The sequence below is a fragment of the Melozone crissalis genome, unplaced genomic scaffold (genome assembly GCF_028551555.1).
Source record: "Melozone crissalis strain CALT ecotype California unplaced genomic scaffold, PUWL_Pcris_2 ptg000195l_1, whole genome shotgun sequence".
NCBI lineage: Eukaryota > Metazoa > Chordata > Aves > Passeriformes > Passerellidae > Melozone > Melozone crissalis.
In genome coordinates, this window is record NW_026535960.1 from 898,214 (window position 1) to 917,145 (window position 18,932).

Consider the following 18,932-nt stretch of genomic DNA (forward strand, 5'->3'; position numbering starts at 1 on the left):
CACAGAGGGGCACCCGTGGATGTCACGGCTCCTTCCGCGTCCCCACATCTGTCCCCATATCCCCATGTCCCCATGTCCCCATATCTGTCCCCGTGTCTGTCCCCATGTCCCCATGTCCCCATATCTGTCCCCGTGTCCCCATGGCTGTCCCCATGTCTGTCCCCCTGTCCCCATGTGCCCCTGTGTCCCCATGTCCCCATGTCTCTCCCCATGTCTCCATATCTGTCTCCATATCTCCACGTCTGTCCCCATATCTGTCCCCATGTCCCCGTGTCTGTCCCTGTGTCTGTCCCCATATCTGTCCCCATGTCCTGGTGTCTGTCCCTGTGTCCCCACGTCCCCCATGTGTCCCCATGTCCCCCTGTGTCCCCATGTCCCCATGGCTGTCCCCATGTCCCCATGTCCCCCTGTCTGTCCTCATGTCCCCATGGCTGTCCCCATGTCCCGGTGTCTGTCCCGCTGTCCCCATATCTGTCCCCATGTCCCCCTGTGTCCCCATGTCTGTCCCCATGTCCCCCTGTGTCCCCATGTCCCCCTGTGTCCCCATGTCTGTCCCCCTGTCTGTCCCCCTGTGTCCCCATGTCTGTCCCCATGTCCCCCTGTCTGTCCCCCTGTGTCCCCATGTCTGTCCCCATGTCCCCCTGTGTCCCCATGTCTGTCCCGCAGGTCCGGGCTCTACGTGGTCGGTCCCGAGTCCGCGGGCGCCCACCCGGGCCCCGCCTGTTACCGCAAGGGTGAGTCCGGGACAGCGCCCGTGTCCCCTGTCCCCGTGTCACCGTGTCCCCTGTCCCCCCGTGTCCCCGTGTCCCCCCGTGTCCCCGTGTCAACGTGTCCCCGTGTCCCCTGTGTCCCCGTGTCCCCCTGTGTCCCCGTGTCCCCCCGTGTCACCGTGTCCCTGTGTCCCCTGTGTCCCCGTGTCCCCTGTCCCTGTGTCCCCTGTCCCCGTGTCACCGTGTCCCCGTGTCCCCCTGTGTCCCCGTGTCCCCCCGTGTCACCGTGTCCCTGTGTCCCCTGTGTCCCCGTGTCCCCCCGTGTCCCCGTGTCACCATGTCCCCGTGTCACCGTGTCCCCGTGTCCCCCCGTGTCCCCGTGTCACCGTGTCCCCGTGTCCCCCCGTGTCCCTGTGACCCCCCGTGTCCCCGTGTCACCGTGTCCCCGTGTCCCCGTGTCCCCCTGTGTCCCCGTGTCCCCCCGTGTCCCCGTGTCATCGTGTCCCCCCCTGTCCCCTGTGTCCCCCTGAACCCCCCCCCGTGTCCCCTCTGACCCCCCAGTGTCCCCAGGCTGTCCCCTGACCCCTGGTGTCCCCATGTCCCCCACATTGTCCCCGTGTCCCCAGGCAGTCCCCTGGCTCCCGTGTGCCCTCTGACCCTCCTGTGTCCCCTGCCTTCCCTGTGTCCCCATGTCCCCAGACGTTCCCCTGACCCCCCCTGACCCCTATGTCCCCAATGTCCCCCATGTCCCCAATGTCCCCAATGTCCCCGTGTCCCCAGGCGGTCCCCTGACGGTCACAGACGCCCCTGACCCCAATGTCCCCACTGTCCCCATTGTCCCCAGTGTCCCCAGGCGGTCCCCTGACCCTCATATCCCCAATGTCCCCAGTGTCCCCAGTGTCCCCAGTGTCCCCAGTGTCCCCAATGTCCCCAGTGTCCCCAGTGTCCCTAGTGTCCCCAGTGTCCCCAATGTCCCCAATGTCCCCAGTGTCCCCAGTGTCCCCAGTGTCCCTAGTGTCCCCAGTGTCCCCAGTGTCCCCAATGTCCCCAATGTCCCCACTGTCCCCAGGCGGTCCCCTGACCCTCATATCCCCAATGTCCCCAGTGTCCCCAGTGTCCCCAGTGTCCCCAGTGTCCCCAATGTCCCCAATGTCCCCAATGTCCCCACTGTCCCCAGGCGGTCCCCTGACCCTCATATCCCCAATGTCCTCAGTGTCCCCAGTGTCCCCAGTGTCCCTAGTGTCCCCAGTGTCCCCAATGTCCCCAATGTCCCCAATGTCCCCACTGTCCCCACTGTCCCCAGGCGGTCCCCTGACTGTCACTGACGCCAACCTGGTTCTGGGCCGGCTGCTGCCCGAGTTCTTCCCGCGCATCTTCGGTCCCGACGAGGACCAGCCGCTCTGTCGCGACACGGCCGCGGCGGCCTTCCGGGAGCTGGCGGCCACCATCCGCGCCTTCCGGGGACACGGCGGCGACACTCATGGTGACACCGATGGTGACAGCGGTGACACCGCCGGTGACGAGCTGTCGGTGGAGGAGGTGGCGCTGGGCTTCATCCGCGTGGCCAACGAGGCCATGTGCCGGCCCATCCGCGCCCTGACGCAGGTGCGGGACCCCCGGCGTGGGCGTGGGGAGGGGGCCGCGCGGGTGGCAGCGGTGTCACCCGCGTGTCCCCCCGGTGGTGGCGGCGGCAGGCGCGGGGACACGACGCGGCGCGACACGTGCTGGCGTGCTTCGGGGGCGCCGGGGGGCAGCACGCGTGTGCCATCGCCCGCACGCTGGGCATGGCCCGCGTCTTCATCCACAAGTACGCGTGGGCAGGGGGCGTGGGGAGACCCCCGGGGTGGGCAGGGGGCACTGGGACCCCCTGGGTGGGCAGGGGGCACTGGGATGGGCACAGGGACCCCCAGGGTGGGCACGGGGCACAGGGACCCTCGTGGTGGGCACAGGGACCCCCGGGGTGGGCAGGGGGCACTGGGATGGGCACAGGGACCCCCGGGGTGGGCACAGGGACCCCCGGGGTGGGCAGGGGGCACCGGGATGGGCAGTGGGCACAGGGACCCCTGGGATGGGCAGGGGTCAGGGGGGCAGCACGCGTGTGCCATCGCCCGCACGCTGGGCATGGCCCGCGTCTTCATCCACAAGTACGTGTGGGGAGACCCCCGGGGTGGGCACTGGGACCCCCGGGATGGGCAAGGGGCACTGGGATGGGCAGGGGGCACAGGGACCCCCGGGGTGGGCACTGGGACCCCCGGCGTGGGCAGGGGGTGTGGGGAGACCCTCGGGATGGGCAGGGAGGCCCCCAGGGAACCCTGAGATGGGCGGGGGGCACAGGGACCCCCCGGGATGGAGCGGGGGGCGTGGGGACCCTCTGGGTGGGCAAGGGGTGCCGGGACCCCCAGGATGGGCAGGGGGCTTGGGGAGACCCCCGGGAGGGAGTGGGGGGCGTGGGGACCCCCGGTGTGGGCAGGCGGAGCGTGGGGACCCCCCTGGTAGGGTGGGAGATGCGGGGACCCCCGTGTTGGGGTTGGGGGTGTGGGGATGGATCCCCTTTTTGGGGTGGGGACCCCGGTTTGGGGGCGGGGCTGGGGGGTCCCCGGGGATTCCCCTCTGGGGGAGGGTCCTGGAGACCCCCGGACCCCTCCCGCCATAGGGCTGGGGCTGGGGAGGGGTCCCGGGGGGTTTGGGGTGCGGGGGCTTTGGGACGGGGCGTCCCCAGGGCTGGGACAGGGATGGCCCGGGGTGTCCCCACAGTGTCCCCGCAGTGTCCCCGGGGTGTCCCTGCAATGTCCCCAGGGTGTCCCCAGGGCTGGGACAGGGATGGCCCGGGGTGTCCCCGCAGTGTCCCCGCAGTGTCCCCGGGGTGTCCCTGCAATGTCCCCACGGTGTCCCCAGGGCTGGGACAGGGATGGCCCGGGGTGTCCCCGCAGTGTCCCCGCAGTGTCCCCGGGGTGTCCCTGCAATGTCCCCACAGTGTCCCCAGGGCTGGGACAGGGATGGCCCGGGAGTGGCGCTCGGGGTGTCCCCGGGGTGTCCCTGCAATGTCCCCACGGTGTCCCCAGGGCTGGGACAGGGATGGCCCGGGGTGTCCCCGCAGTGTCCCCGGGGTGTCCCTGCAATGTCCCCACGGTGTCCCCAGGGCTGGGACAGGGATGGCCCGGGAGTGGCGCTCGGGGTGTCCCCGGATGGTGACAGGGATGACCTGAGGGTGTCCCCGCGGTGTCCCCAGGCAGTGACAGGAGTGTCCCGGGGCTGTCCCCAGGGTGTCCTGGCAGTGTCCCCGTGCTGTCCCCAGGGCTGGCACAGGGATGGCCCCGGGGGTGGCGCCCGGGGTGTCCCCAGACGGTGACAGCGCTGTCCCCGGGTTGTCCCAGGGCTCTCCTGGCAGTGTCCCCGCGGTGTCCCCACGGTGACAGCGCTGTCCCCTGTCCCCAGGCACAGCGGGCTGCTCTCGGCGCTGTCCGGGGCTGTCCTGGCAGTGTCCCCACAGTGTCCCCACGGTGTCCCCACGGTGTCCCCTGTCCCCAGGCACAGCGGGCTGCTCTCGGCGCTGGGGCTGGCGCTGTCCCGGGCTGTCCCCAGGCTGTCCCCACAGTGTCCCCATGGTGTCCCCTCGCTGTCCCCTGTCCCCAGGCACAGCGGGCTGCTCTCGGCGCTGTCCCGGGCTGTCCCCAGACTATCCCCACGATGTCCCCACAGTGTCCCCACGGTGTCCCCTCGCTGTCCCCTGTCCCCAGGCACAGCGGGCTGCTCTCGGCGCTGGGGCTCGCCCTGGCGGACGCGGTGCAGGAGGAGCAGGAGCCGTGCGCGCTCCCGTACGGCCCGGGCGCGTTCCCGCGGCTCGAGGCGCGCCTCCGCGAGCTGGAGCGGCGCTGCCGGGACGCGCTGAGCGCGCAGGGATTCGCACCGTGAGCGACAGCGCGACAGCGCGACAGCGCGACATGCGATAGCGCGATACACGACAGCGTGACACCGCGACACGTGACACCGCGACACCGACACCGCGACACCGACACCGTGACACCGACACCACAACACGCGACACCGCGACAGAGCCGGATGGGGGCGGGAGGGAGCGCCGGGGGGACGGGGACAGAGGGGACAGCGGGGATGGGGCAGGGAGGACAGGTGACACTGGGGACAGGGGACACCAGACATGGTGATGCAGTGACACAGCGTCAGGGTGACAGGGTGACACGGTGCAGAGGTGATGCAGTGACAGTGTGATGTGGTGGTGGTGACACTGGTGACATAGTGACAGCGTGACACAGCGGCAGTGACACTGGGACAGGATGATGTGGTGACACAGTGACACGGTGACAGGGTGATGTGGTGGCTGTGACACTGGGACAGGTAACACAGTGACATGGTGACACCGGTGATGCAGTGGCGGTGACACTGGTGCCAGGGTGACATGGTGGCAGTGATATGGGGACATGGTGACGCTGGGGACATGGTGCCAGGGTGACACAGTGACACTGGTGACAGGGTGCTAGGGTGACAGGGTGGTGACAGGGTGACCCGGTGCCTATGACACTGGTTACAGGGTGGCATGGTGACACAGTGGAGGTGACATGGTGACGCTGGTGACACAGCGCCAGTGCGACGCTGTGGCAGTGGCACTGGGGACAGGGTGACAGAGTCACATGGGGACAGGGTGCCCGTGGGACACGATGACATGGTGACGTGCCAGGACACCTGTGTGACAGCGTGGGTGACGCTGGTGACACGGTGCCTGTGTGACATGGTGCCAAGGTGCCAGGGTGACTGTGGGTGGCATGGTGATGGGGTGACGGGGTGACAGTGTGGGTGACATAGTGCCAGGGTGACAGGACGCCGTGCGACAGTGTGGGTGCCAGGGTGACAGTGTGGGTAACGTGGTGGCAGTGGCAGGGTGACACAGTGTTGGTGACACTGGTGCCAGGGTGACTCAGCGATGTGGTGCCAGGGTGACACAGTGACACAGTGACACAGGTGCCACCGTGTGTCCCCGCAGGGCTCAGATCCGCACGGAGCCGTTCCTGCACCTGCGCTACGAGGGCACCGACTGCGCCCTGATGGTGTCAGCGCAGGGACACCCGCCTGGCCCGGGCACCTGCGGGGCCGGGGACTTCCTGGCGGCCTTCACGGAAAGGTCAGTGCCACCCCAGTGCCACCCAACCCGTCCCTGTGCCACTCAACCCATCCCAGTGCCATCAGAACCATCCCAGTGCCATCAGTGCCATCCTAGTGCCACCCAACCCATCCCTGTGCCACCCGCCTGGCCCGGGCACCTGCGGGGCTGGGGACTTCCTGGGCGCCGTCACCGAGAGGTGAGTGCCACCACCCTGTCCTGGGGCCACCAGCCCTGTCCCAGTGCCACCGAGCCTGTCCTGGGCCCATCAGTGCCATCCCAGTGCCACCAACGCCATCCCAGTGCCACCTGTGCTGTCCCAGTGCTGTCCCAATGCTCCCATCCTGGCACTTCAATCCCCTCTGTCCGTGGGTCCCTGTCCCCTCCCTTGTGTCCCTGTCCCCTTCTGGTGTCCCTGTCCCCTCCTGTCTGTCCCTGTCCCCTTCTGGGGTCCCTGTTTCCCCCCGGTGTGTCCCTGTCCCCTCCCTTGTGTCCCTGTGCCCCCCCCAGTGTGTCCCTGTTTCCCCCCGGTGTGTCCCTGTCCCCTCCCTTGTGTCCCTGTGCCCCTGTCCGGGGTGGCTGTGGCTGACACTCTCTATGTGTCCCTGTCCCTGTGTCCCTGTCCCTGTGTCCCTGAGGCTGACGCCCCCCATGTGACCCTGTCCCTGTGTGTCCCCGTGTCCCCGTGTCCCTGCCTGGGTGTCCCTGTCCCGCTGTCCCTGTCCCTGTCCCCAGGTACCAGCAGGAGTTTGGTTTCACCATCCCGGGCCGTGTGTCACTGTCACTGTGTGTCACTGTCACTGTCACTGTGTCACTGTCACTGTCCCTGTCCCTGTCCCCAGGTACCAGCAGGAGTTTGGTTTCACCATCCCGGGCCGTGTGTCACTGTCACTGTGTGTCACTGTCACTGTCACTGTGTCACTGTCACTGTCCCTGTCCCTGTCCCCAGGTACCAGCAGGAGTTTGGTTTCACCATCCCGGGCCGTGTGTCACTGTCACTGTGTGTCACTGTGTGTGTGTCACTGTCACTGTGTCACTGTCACTGTCACTGTGTCACTGTCCCTGTGTCACTGTCCCTGTCCCTGTCCCCAGGTACCAGCAGGAGTTTGGTTTCACCATCCCGGGCCGGGCCGTGCTCGTGGACGATCTGCGGGTCAGGGGCACCGGCAGCACCGAGCCCATGCCCGAGCCCCCCCTGGCGCCCCGGGGGGAGCCCCCGAGGGTGGAGACGGTGAGGGGGGAATGGGGGGCACCGGGGGGCACCGGGGGGGGCACAGGGAATGGGGAGGGCACGGGGGACACTGGGGGGCACCGAGAATGGGGGGCACCGGAGGGGCTGCGGGTGCTGGGGGGAAATTGGGGGCCTGGGGGTGTCTGGGGTCAGGGGGTCTGGGGGTTACCTGGGCTCTGGGGGTGACCCCAAGGTGAGCCAGGAGTGACCCCAGGAGTGACCCAAGAGTGACCCCAGGTGACCCCAGGTGACTCAGGTGACCCAAAGTGACCCCAGGTGACCCCAATGCCCCCCCCCGGTGATTGCGGGGTGACTCAGGTGTGACCCAGGTGTGTCCCCCTGTCCCCCCAGGTGACCCGGTGCTATTTCAAGGGGGGGTACTGGGTATGAGGTGACCCCGGGTGACCCCAGGTGACCCCAGGTGACCCCAGGTGTGTCCCCTGCCCCCCCAGGTGACCCGGTGCTATTTCGAGGGGGGGGTACCGGGTATGAGGTGACCCCGGGTGACCCCAGGTGACCCCAGGTGACCCCAGGTGACCCCAGGTGTGTCCCCATGCCCCCCCAGGTGACCCGGTGCTATTTCGAGGGGGGGTACCGGGACACCCCCGTGTTCCTGCTGGGGGAGCTGGGCTCGGACCACGCCCTGCCCGGGCCGGCCATCGTCATCGACACCAACAGGTGACACCGGGGACAGGGGGACACAGGGACACAGGGACAGGGACAGGGGGACAGGGATGGGGACAGGGGGACAATGGGGACAGGGGACACAGGGACAGAGACCACGCCCTGCCCGGGCCGGCCATCGTCATTGACACAAGCAGGTGACACCGGGGACAGGGGGACACAGGGACACAGGGACAGGGACAAGGGGACAGGGATGGGGACAGGGGGACAGGGACAGGGGATAGGTGACACCAGGACAGGGGGACAGCAGAGACACAGACAGGGGGACACATGGACAGGGGGACAGCAGGGACAGGGACAGAGAGGACAGGGACAGGGGCGGGGACAGGGGGACAGCGGGAGAGGTGACACAGGGACAGGGGCACGGCGGGGACAGGGACTGGGACAGGGAGACGGGGATGGGGGACAGGGCAGGGACAAGGACGGGGACAAGGACGGGGACAAGGGGGACAGGTGGGGACAGAGGGGACACTGGGGGGGACAGGGACACCCGGGCATGGTGGCACCCTGGGTGGGGTTCAGGGGACCCCCCGTGTGACCCTGGGGGGATTTGGGGGACCCCCAAGATGACCCCGTGTGCCCCCCCCAGCACGATCGTGGTGGAGCCGGGCTGCGTGGCCCGTGTCACCCCCCTTGGGGACATCAGCATCGAGGTGACGGCAGCGACGGCGCCGGCCCTGGGCCCGGCCATGGAGCCGGTGGCGCTGTCCGTGTTCTCGCACCGCTTCATGAGCATCGCAGGTGGGCTGGGCAGGGGTCCCGAGGGGTCCTGAGGGGATTTGGGGGGGTTTGGGGGGGGTTTGGGGGGTCCTGGAGGGGTTCTGGGTTCTCATGAGCATCGCAGGTGGGATTTGGGGGGGGGTTCGGGGGGTCCTGAGGGGATTTGGGGAGGATTTGGGGGGTCCTGAGGGGTCCTGGGGGGGTCCTGGGGGGCTTTGGAGGGGAGTTTGGGGGGTCCTGGAGGGGTTCTGGGCTCTCATGAGCATCGCAGGTGGGCTGGGGAGGGGTCCTGAGGGGATTTGGGGGGGGATTTGGGGGGTCCCGGGGGTCCCTGGGCCCGGCCATGGAGCCGGTGGTGCTGTCCGTGTTCTCGCACCGCTTCATGAGCATCGCAGGTGGGCTGGGCAGGGGTCCCGAGGGGTCCTGAGGGGATTTGGGGGGGTTTGGGGGGGTTTGGGGGGTCCTGGGGGTGTCTTGGGGGTCTCCTGGGGCTTCATGAGCATCGCAGGTGGGGTTTTGGGGGGTTTTGGGGGAGGTTTTGGGGGGCTTTGGGGGGGCTTTGGAGGGGCTTTCAGGGGTCTGGGTGGATCCTGGGGGGTCCTGGGGTGGATCCTGGGGGGTCTCTGTGGGTCCCCCCGATTCTGCCCCATTTCTGGGGTGCCCCTGGGGGTCCCCAAGGACAGGGACCCCTCGGTTCAATCTCATCCCCCGAGGCACACCCAGCACTGGGGGTCCCGGGGTGGTCCCAGGGTGGTCCCGGGGGTCTCAGGGCTGGTTCCCGGGGGTCCCCCCATTTTTGGGGTGCCCCTGAGGATGCCGGGACCCCTCAATTCAATCTCATTCCCCTCAGATCCCCGAGACAGACCCAGCACTGGGGGTCCCGGGGGTCTCTGTGGGTTCTCCCGGGGGTCCCCCCGATTCTACCCCATTTTTGGGGTGTCCCTGGGGGTCCCTGAGGACAGGGACCCCCCAATTCAATCTCATCCCCCCCCAGCTCCCCAAGGCAGATCCAGGGCTGGGGGTCCCGGGGTGGTCTCTGGGGTGGTCCCGGGGGTCTCTGTGGGTTCTCCCGGGGGTCCCCCCGAGATGTCCCCGTTTTTGGGGTGCCCCTGAGGGTTCTGTGCCCCCACAGGGACCCCTCAGTTCAATCCCATTGCTTGAGGCAGACACGGGGCTGGGGGTCCCGGGGTGGTCCTGGGGTGGCCCTGGGGGTCTCAGGGCTGGTTCCCGGGGGTCTCTGTGGGTTCTCCCGGGGGTCCCCCCGTTTTCGGGGTCCCCCCTGAGGGTGCCGTGTCCCCGCAGAGCCCCCTCAATTCAATCTCATCCCCCGAGGCACACCCAGCACTGGGGGTCCCGGGGTGGTCCTGGGGTGGCCCTGGGGGTCTCAGGGTGGTCCCGGGGGTCTCTGTGGGTTCTCCCGGGGGTCCCCCCGTTTTCGGGGTGCCCCTGAGGGTGCCGTGGCCCCGCAGAGCAGATGGGGCGCACGCTGCAGCGCACGGCCATCTCCACCAACATCAAGGAGCGCCTCGACTTCTCGTGCGCCCTGTTCGGGCCCGACGGGGGGCTCGTGTCCAACGCCCCCCACATCCCCGTGCACCTGGGCGCCATGCAGGAGGCCGTGCAGTTCCAGGTGAGGGATTTGGGGGGTCCCGGGGGGGGTTGGGGGGCTTGGAGGGTCCCAGGGCCGTGCAGGGGCCGTGCAGTTCCAGGTGAGGGGATTTGGGGGGTCCCGGGGGGGGTTGGGGGGCTTGGAGGGTCCCAGGGCTGTGCAGGAGCCGTGCGGCTCCAGGTGAGGGGATTGGAGGGGTTTGGGGGGGATTTGGGGTCTCGGATGGGATTTGGGGGCGATTTGGGGGGATTTGGGGTTCTGGGGGGATTTCTGGGGGGGATTTGGGGTTCTGGGGGTAATTTTGGGGGGGATTTGGGGTTCTGGGGGGATTTTTGGGGTTCCTGGGGTGGATTTTGGGGTTCACCCCCCCTGTGCCCCCCCAGATCCGTAACCTGGGCCCGGAGCTGAGGGAAGGGGACGTGATCCTGAGCAACCACCCGATGGCGGGGGGCAGCCACCTGCCCGACCTGACCGTCATCACACCTGTGAGTGACTGACACACCTGGGACAGGTGACATCACACCTGTGACACACCTGGGACACACCTGGGACACACCTGGGACACACCTGGGGACAGGGACACACCTGGGACACACCTGGGCTGTGATCCTGAGCAACCACCCGATGGGGGGCGGCAGCCACCTGCCCGACCTGACCGTCATCACACCTGTGAGTGACTGACACACCTGGGAACACCTGTGAGTGACACACCTGGGACACACCTGGGGACAGGGACACACCTGGGACACACCTGTGAGTGACACCTGGGAGTGACACACCTGTGAGTGACACACCTGGGACACACCTGTGAGTGACACCTGGGGACACACCAGCAGACAGAGACACACCTGGGGACACCTGGGACAAGTGGGGGACACACCTGGGGGGGGACACACCTGGGACAGCCGGGACACCCCCAGGTGTCCTGGCTGGGTGTCCCCAGGGTTTTCAGCTCTCCCGTGTCACCTGTCCTCAGGTGGTCTCACCAGGCCAGCCCCGCCCCATGTCACCTGTCCCAGGTGTCCAACCCAGTGTCACCTGTCTGACCCAGTGTCACCTGTCCCAGGTGCCTAACCCAGTGTCACCTGTCTGACCCCAATGTCAATGTCACCTGTCTGACCGCAGTGTCACCTGTCCCAGGTGTCCAACCCAGTGTCACCTGTCTGACCCCAGTGTCACCTGTCCCAGGTGTCCAACCCAGCTGTGTAACCCCTCACTGTCACCTGTCCCAGGTGTTCTGGCCAGGTGTTCCCCTCCCGGTGTTTTTCGTGGCCAGCCGGGGTCACCACACCTGACCCAGTGTCACCTGTCTGACCCAGTGTCACCTGTCCCATGTCCCTGACCCCAGTGTCACCTCTCTAACCCCTCAATGTCACCTGTCCCAGGTGTCTGACCCCACCCTTACCTGTCGCAGGTGTTCTGGCCAGGTGAGCCCCGCCCCGTGTTCTTCGTGGCCAGCCGCGGGCACCACGCCGACGTGGGCGGCTCCAGCCCGGGCTCGATGCCGCCGCACTCGCAGAGCCTGGCCCAGGAGGGCGCCGCCTTCGTGTCCTTCAAACTGGTGACCAAGGGCGAGTTCCAGGAGCAAGGTGGGACATGGGGACGCTGAGGGGACACTGAGGGGACATTGGGGACACTGGGGACACTGGGGGGACAAAGGTCCTTCAAAGTGGTGACCAACGGCGAGTTCCAGGAGCAAGGTGGGACATGGGGACGCTGAGGGGACACTGAGGGGACATTGGGGACACTGGGGACAGCCAGGGGACTGGGGACACTGGGGACATTGGGGACATCACTGGGGATTGGGGACACTGGGGACACTGGAGACATCGGGGACATCAGGGGGACTGGGGACAAAGGTGTTCCTGTCCTTCAAAGTGGTGACCAAGGGCGAGTTCCAGGAGCAAGGTGGGACATGGGGACACTGAGGGGACATTGGGGACATTCCTGGGGACATTGGGGACATTCCTGGGGACATTGGGGACAGTGGGGTCACTGGGGACACTGGGGGGACAAAGGTCCGTCAAACTGGTCACCAATGGCGAGTTCCAGGAGAACAGTGGGACATGGGGACACCGAGGGGACACTGGGGACATTGGAGACATTGGGGACAATGAGAACATCCAGGACATTGGGGACATTGAGGGGACAAAGGTGTTCCTGTCCTTCAAACTGGTGACAGCAGGGGACTTCCAGGAGAAAGGTGGGACACTGAGGGGACACTGGGGACGTCAGGGGGATTGGGGACATTGGGGACATTGAGGGGACAAAGGTGTTCCTGTCCTTCAAACTGGTCACCAACGGGGACTTCCAGGAGAAAGGTGGGACATGGGGACATTGAGGGGACATTGGGGACATTGGGGACATCAGGGGACACTGGGGACATCCAGGAACATCAGGGACATTGGGGACATCCAGAGGATGGTGACATCTCTGGGAATTGGGGACACTGGGGACAATGGGGACATTGGGGGGACGAAGGCGTTCCTGTCCTTCCAACTGGTGACAGGAAGGGACCTCCAGAGCAAGGTGGGACACTGGGGAGACAGTGGGGACATCGGGGACATCACTGGGGACACTGGGGACACGGCGAGTTCCAGCAGCAGGGTGGGACATGGGGACGCTGAGGGGACAGGGCAGGGACATGAGGGGGACACTGGGGACAGGGATGGTGGGGGGGGGGACGCTGTTGGCCCTGGGGGGGCTGGGAGGGGTCTCAGGGTGTCCCCCCCTCATTGTCACTGTCCCTGGGGTGTGTCCCTGTCCCTGTCACTGTCACTGTCCCCAGAGGGTGTCACTGTCACTGTCATTGTCCCCAACTGTCACCGAGGCCCTGCTGGCCCCCGGCTCTGTCCCCATGGAGTGTCATTGTCATTGTCACTGTCATTGTCACTGTCATTGAAATTGTCATTGTCATTGTCACTGTCCCCTGTGTGTCCCCAGCTGTCACCGAGGCCCTGCTGGCCCCTGGCTCTGTCCCCTCAGTGTCCCCTCACTGTCCCTGTCACTGTCCCCAGAGGGTGTCACTGTCCCTGTCATTGTCATTGTCCTCAGTTGTCACCGAGGCCCTGCTGGCCCCTGGGGCTGTCCCTATGGGCTGTCATTGTCATTGTCATTGTCATTGTCACTGTCATTGTCACTGTCATTGTCATTGTCCCTGTCATTGTCCCCAACTGTCACCGAGGCCCTGCTGGCCCCCGGCTCTGTCCTCATGGGCTGTCATTGTCATTGTCACTGTTATTGTCATTGTCATTGTCATTGTCATTGTCATTGTCATTGTCACTGTCATTGTCATTGTCCCCTCATTGTCCCCAGCTGTCACCGAGGCGCTGCTGGCCCCCGGGGCTGTCCCCATGGGGTGTCATTGTCATTGTCACTGTCATTGTCATTGTCCCCTCATTGTCCCCAGCTGTCACCGAGGCGCTGCTGGCCCCCGGGGCCGTCCCGGCTGCTCGGGCACGCGGAACCTGCGCGACAACCTGGCCGACCTGCGGGCACAGGTGGCGGCGAACCAGAAGGGGATCGGGCTGGTGCGGGAGCTCATCGGGCAGCACGGGCTGCGGGTGGTGCAGGCCTACATGGGACACGTGCAGGTTAGACCCCAAAAACCCCAAAAAACCCTAAAATCACCCCAAAATGTCGAAAACATCAAAACCCCCAAATCCGCACCAAAAACCCCAAATCCGCCCCAAAACCCCCAGTCCCTGTGCCCGGAGCTCATCGCACAGCACGGGCTGCGGGTGGTGCAGGCCTACATGGGACACGTGCAGGTTAGACCCCAAAAATACCCTGAAATCACCCCAAAACCACCAAATACAACATAAACCCCAAATCCGCCCCAAGAACCCCAAATCCGTCCAAAAAAAACCCAAATCCGCCCCAAAACCCCCAATCCCTGTGCCTGGAGCTCATCGGGCAGCACGGGCTGCGGGTGGTGCAGGCCTACATGGGACACGTGCAGGTGAGACCCCAAAAACACCTAAAACCCCTAAAATCACCCCAAAAACCCTAAACCCATCAAAAACCCCAAAAACACAGCAAAAACCCAAAAACCCCCAATCCCTGTGCCCAGAGCTCATCGCACAGCACTGGCTGCGGGTGGTGCAGGTGTGAATGGGATATGTGCAGGTGAGACCCCAAAAAATCCCAAAATCACCTCAAAAACATCAAAAGCATCAAAAAACCCCAAAACTCCCAAATCATCAAAAACCTCAAATACCCCGAAACCCCCAAAACCACCAAAAACCTCAAAATGCCCCAAAACATCAAAACCCCTAAAAAACCCAAATACCCCAAATTTCCCCCCGATACTCCCAAAGCCTCCAAAACCCCAAACCCCCCAAAACATCAAAAAGCCCCAAATACACCCAAGAGAGCCCAAAAAGCCCCAGAAACCCCAAATGCACCTCAAATTCACCCTAAAAACCCCAAATGCACCCCAAAGATCCCCAGAAACCCCAAATGCACCCCAAATTCACCCTAAAAACCCCAAAGATCCCCAGAAACCCCAAATGCACCCCAAAAACCCCAAACGCATCGAATGGCGCCCCAAAACCACCAAAAACCTCAAATACAAAACTGAGAGACCCCAAAACTGCTCCAGGAACCCCAAAATCCCTGTGTGACCCCCGTGTGACCCCTGTGTGACCCCTGACCCCTGTGTGACCCCCGTGTGACCCCCGTGTGACTCCTGTGTGACCCCTGTGTGACCCCTGTGTGACCCCTGACCCCTGTGTGACCCCCGTGTGACCCCCGTGTGACCCCCGTGTGACCCCCGTGTGACCCCGTGTGACCCTGACCCCTGTGTGACCCCAGGCCAACGCGGAGGTGGCAGTACGGGACACGCTGCGGGCGGTGGCTCTTTGGGGACACCGTGTGACCCCTGACCCCCGTGTGACCCCTGTGTGACCCCTGACCCCTGTGTGACCCCTGTGTGACCCCCGTGTGACCCCCGTGTGACCCCTGACCCTGTGTGACCCCTGTGTGACCCCTGTGTGACCCCTGACCCCTGTGTGACCCCCGTGTGAGCCCCGTGTGACCCCCGTGTGACCCCAGGCCAACGCGGAGGTGGCAGTGCGGGACACGCTGCGGGCGGTGGCTCTTTGGGGACACTGTGTGACCCCTGTGTGACCCCTGACCCCTGTGTGACCCCTGTGTGACCCCCGTGTGACCCCCGTGTGACCCCAGGCCAACGCGGAGGTGGCAGTGCGGGACACGCTGCGGGCGGTGGCCGCGCGCTGGGGGACGTCGCTGTGGGCCGAGGACACGATGGACGATGGCACCCCCGTGCGGCTCAGGGTGACACTGGAGCCCAAAGAGGTGGGGACACCTTGGGGACACCCTGGGGACACCGTGGGGACACCCTGGGGACAGCCTGGAGACATGGGGACACAGGGGCATGGACATGGGGACAGCCTGGGGACAGCCTGGAGACAGCCTGGAGACATGGGGACACCTTGGGGACACCTTGGGGACATGGGGACACCATGGGGACATGGCCATGGGAACAGCCCTGGAGACATGGGGACACAGGGACATGGGGACAGCCTGGGGACAGCCTGGGGACATGGGGACGCAGGGACATGGGGACGCCATGGGGACGTCGCTGTGGGCCGAGGACACGATGGACGATGGCACCCCCGTGCGGCTCAGGGTGACACTGGAGCCCAAAGAGGTGGGGACACCTTGGGGACAGCTTGGGGACATCGTGGGGACACCCTGGGGACAGCCTGGAGACATGGGGACACAGGGACATGGACATGGGGACAGCCTGGGGACAGCCTGGGGACAGTCTGGGGACATGGGGACACCATGGGGACAGCCTGGGGACATCACTGTCGGCCAGGGACACGATGGACGATGGCACCCCCATCTGGCTGAGGGTGACACTGGAACACAAAGAGGTCTGGGGACATGGGGACAGCTCTGGGGACAGCCTGGGGACATGGGGACATGGACATGGGAACAGCTTGGGAACATGGGGACACCATGGGGACAGCTTGGAGACAGCTGTAGGACATGGGGACACCTTGGGGGCACCACAGGACCACCTTGGGGACATGGGGACACCATGGGGACACCTTGGGGACACTCTGGGGATGTCTCTGGTGGCCAAGGACACGATGGACGATGGCACCCCCGTGCGGCTCGGGGTGACACTGGAACCCAGAGAGGTCTGGGGACACCTTGGGGACAGCTTGGGGACACCGTGGGGAGAGCCTGGGGACAGCTCTGGAGACATGGGGACATGGACATGGGGACAGCCGTGGGACATGGGGACACCTCAGGGACACGGGGACACCGTGAGGATATCTTGGAGACAGTCTGGGGACGCCATGGGGACATGGACATGGACTGGGGACAGCCTGGGGACAGCCCTGGGGACATCGTGGGGACACCTTGGGGACACCACAGGGACCACACGGGGACATGGGGACAGCATAGGGACAGGGAAGACATGGGGGACAGCATGGGGACACCTTGGGGACACCTTGGGGACACCTTGGGGACACAAGGAAAGCACAAGGACACACTGGGACATGGGAACGTGGGGGCAGCCTGGGGACACCTTGGGGACCCCAATACAGCCGGACCCCCATGCGGGAAATGGGGAGCCCTGCGTTTTGGGGTCCCCCCGGGCCCTGGATGGGTTTTTGGGGTCACCCCCGGATTTTGGGGTGCCCCAGGTCTCTGGGGGGGGGGGGGGGGGGTTTGTGGTCATCCCCCAGTCTCTGGATGAGTTTTGGGGTCACCCCCGGCATTTTGGGGTCCCGCTGATCTCCGGGTGGCTTTTGGGGTCAGGCAGGGGTTTTGAGCGAGTTTCGGGGTCCCCCTCTGCGTTTTGGGGCGCCCCCCGGGCTCTGGGGGGGGTTTGGGGTCACCCCCAGATTTGGGGTTAACCGCAGGTTTGGGATCCCCCCAGTTTCTGGATGGTTTTTTGGGGTCCCCCGGTCTCTGGATGAGTTTTGGGGTCCCTCCCCGGGTTTTGGGGTCTCCCTGGTTTCCGGGTGGGTTTTTTGAGTCAGGCCGGGTTTTTGGGTAGGTTCTGGGGTCCCCCTCTGGGTTTTGGGGTCACCCTAGGCTCTGGATGGGTTTTGAGGTCCCTCCGGGCTCTGAGTGGGTTTTTGGGGTCACCCCCAGTTTTGGGTGGGGTTTTGGGGTTCCCCTGGTCTCTGGGTGGGGTTTTGGGGTCCCCACGGGCCCTGGATGGTTTTTTGGGTTCCCCTGGTCTCTGGATCAGTTTTTGGGGTTCCACCCCGGGTTTTAGGGTCCCCCCCGGTCTCCGGTTGGGTTTTGGGGTCCAACGCCCCCCGTCCCCCCCCCCCCCCAGGGCAGCGCCGTGTTCGATTTCGGGGGGACGGGACCCCAAGTTCTGGGGAACTGCAACGCCCCCCGCGCCATCACCCTGTCGGCGCTGATCTACTGCCTGCGGTGCCTGGTGGGGCACGACATCCCCCTGAACCAGGTGAGACCCCAAAATACCCCAAAACACCCCAAAACCAGCCTGGGCACCCCAAAAACCCAAACACACCCCAAAATACCCCAAACACACCCCAAAATACCCAAACACACCCCAAAACCAGCCTGGGCACCCCAAAAACCCAAACACACTCCAAAAAACCCCAAACACACCCCAAAAACCCCAACCACACCCTGTCGGCGCTGATCTACTGCCTGCGGTGCCTGGTGGGGCACGACATCCCCCTGAACCAGGTGAGACCCCAAAATACCCCAAACACACCCCAAATATCCTAAATACACCCCAAAATACCCCAAACACACCCCAAAAACCCAAACACACCCCAAAACCCCCAAACACACCCCAAAAACCCAAACACACCCCAAAACCCCCCTGTCAGTGCTGATCTACTGCCTGCGGTGCCTGGTGGGGCGTGATATACCCCTGAACCAGGTGAGACCCCAAAATACCCCAAAACACCCCAAAAACCCAAACACACCCCAAAATACCCCAAACACACCTCAAAATAGCCCAAATACACCCCAAATATCCTAAATACACCCCAAAACCAGCCTGGGCACTCCAAAACCCCAACCACACCCCAAAATACCCCAAACACACCCCAAAAACAGCCTCGGCACCCCAAAATACCCCAAACACACCCCAAAATACCCCAAACCCCCCTGTCGGCGCTGATCTACTGCCTGCGGTGTCTGGTGGGGCACGACATCCCCCTGAACCAGGTGAGACCCCAAAATACCCCAAACACACCCCAAAAACCCCAAACACACCCCAAAAACAGCCTCGGCACCCCAAAACCCCCAAACACACCCCCAAACCTGATCCCATGGGCGGTCAGGTGTATCTCAGGTGTACCCAGCTGTACCCAGGTGTATCTCAGGTGTATCTCAGGTGTATCCCAGGTGTATTTCAGGTGTATCCCAGGTGTATCTCAGGTGTGCCCAGGTGTATCCCAGGTGTATCTCAGGTGTGCCCAGCTGTACCCAGGTGTGCCCAGGTGTATCTCAGGTGTATCTCAGGGGTATCTCAGGTGTACCCAGCTGTACCCAGCTGCACCCAGGTGTATCTCAGGTGTATCTCAGGTGTATCCCAGCTGTACCCAGGTGTACCCAGGTGTATCTCAGGTGTATCTCAGGTGTGCCCAGCTGTACCCAGCTGTACCCAGGTGTATCTCAGGTGTGCCCAGGTGTATCTCAGGTGTGCCCAGCTGTACCCAGCTGTACCCAGGTGTATCTCAGGTGTATCCCAGGTGTATCTCAGTGTATCTCAGGTGTATCCCAGCTTACCCAGCTGTACCCAGGTGCATCTCAGGTGTATCCCAGGTGTATCTCAGGTGTATCTCAGGTGTATCTCAGGTGTGTTTCCCCCCCAGGGCTGCCTGGCCC

At 64.8% G+C, this 18,932-nt stretch overlaps 1 protein-coding gene across 1 annotated transcript in view; it reads left to right on the forward strand.

Annotated features, from left to right (window-relative positions):
* OPLAH (5-oxoprolinase, ATP-hydrolysing) overlaps positions 1-17,532 on the forward strand; it is a gene marked incomplete at its 3' end in the record, with an annotated part of 33,581 nt that extends 16,049 nt beyond the window's left edge. The window contains 15 exon segments of the mRNA XM_054293889.1: positions 667-734; positions 2,014-2,315; positions 2,405-2,523; positions 4,454-4,618; positions 5,707-5,844; positions 6,916-7,054; positions 7,620-7,732; positions 8,328-8,479; positions 9,928-10,088; positions 10,451-10,552; positions 11,482-11,656; positions 13,477-13,506; positions 13,509-13,660; positions 15,255-15,386; positions 17,398-17,532. Of these exon segments, the coding sequence (XP_054149864.1) occupies positions 667-734; positions 2,014-2,315; positions 2,405-2,523; positions 4,454-4,618; positions 5,707-5,844; positions 6,916-7,054; positions 7,620-7,732; positions 8,328-8,479; positions 9,928-10,088; positions 10,451-10,552; positions 11,482-11,656; positions 13,477-13,506; positions 13,509-13,660; positions 15,255-15,386; positions 17,398-17,532 (2,083 nt within the window).
* Positions 17,533-18,932: the final 1,400 nt, after the last annotated feature.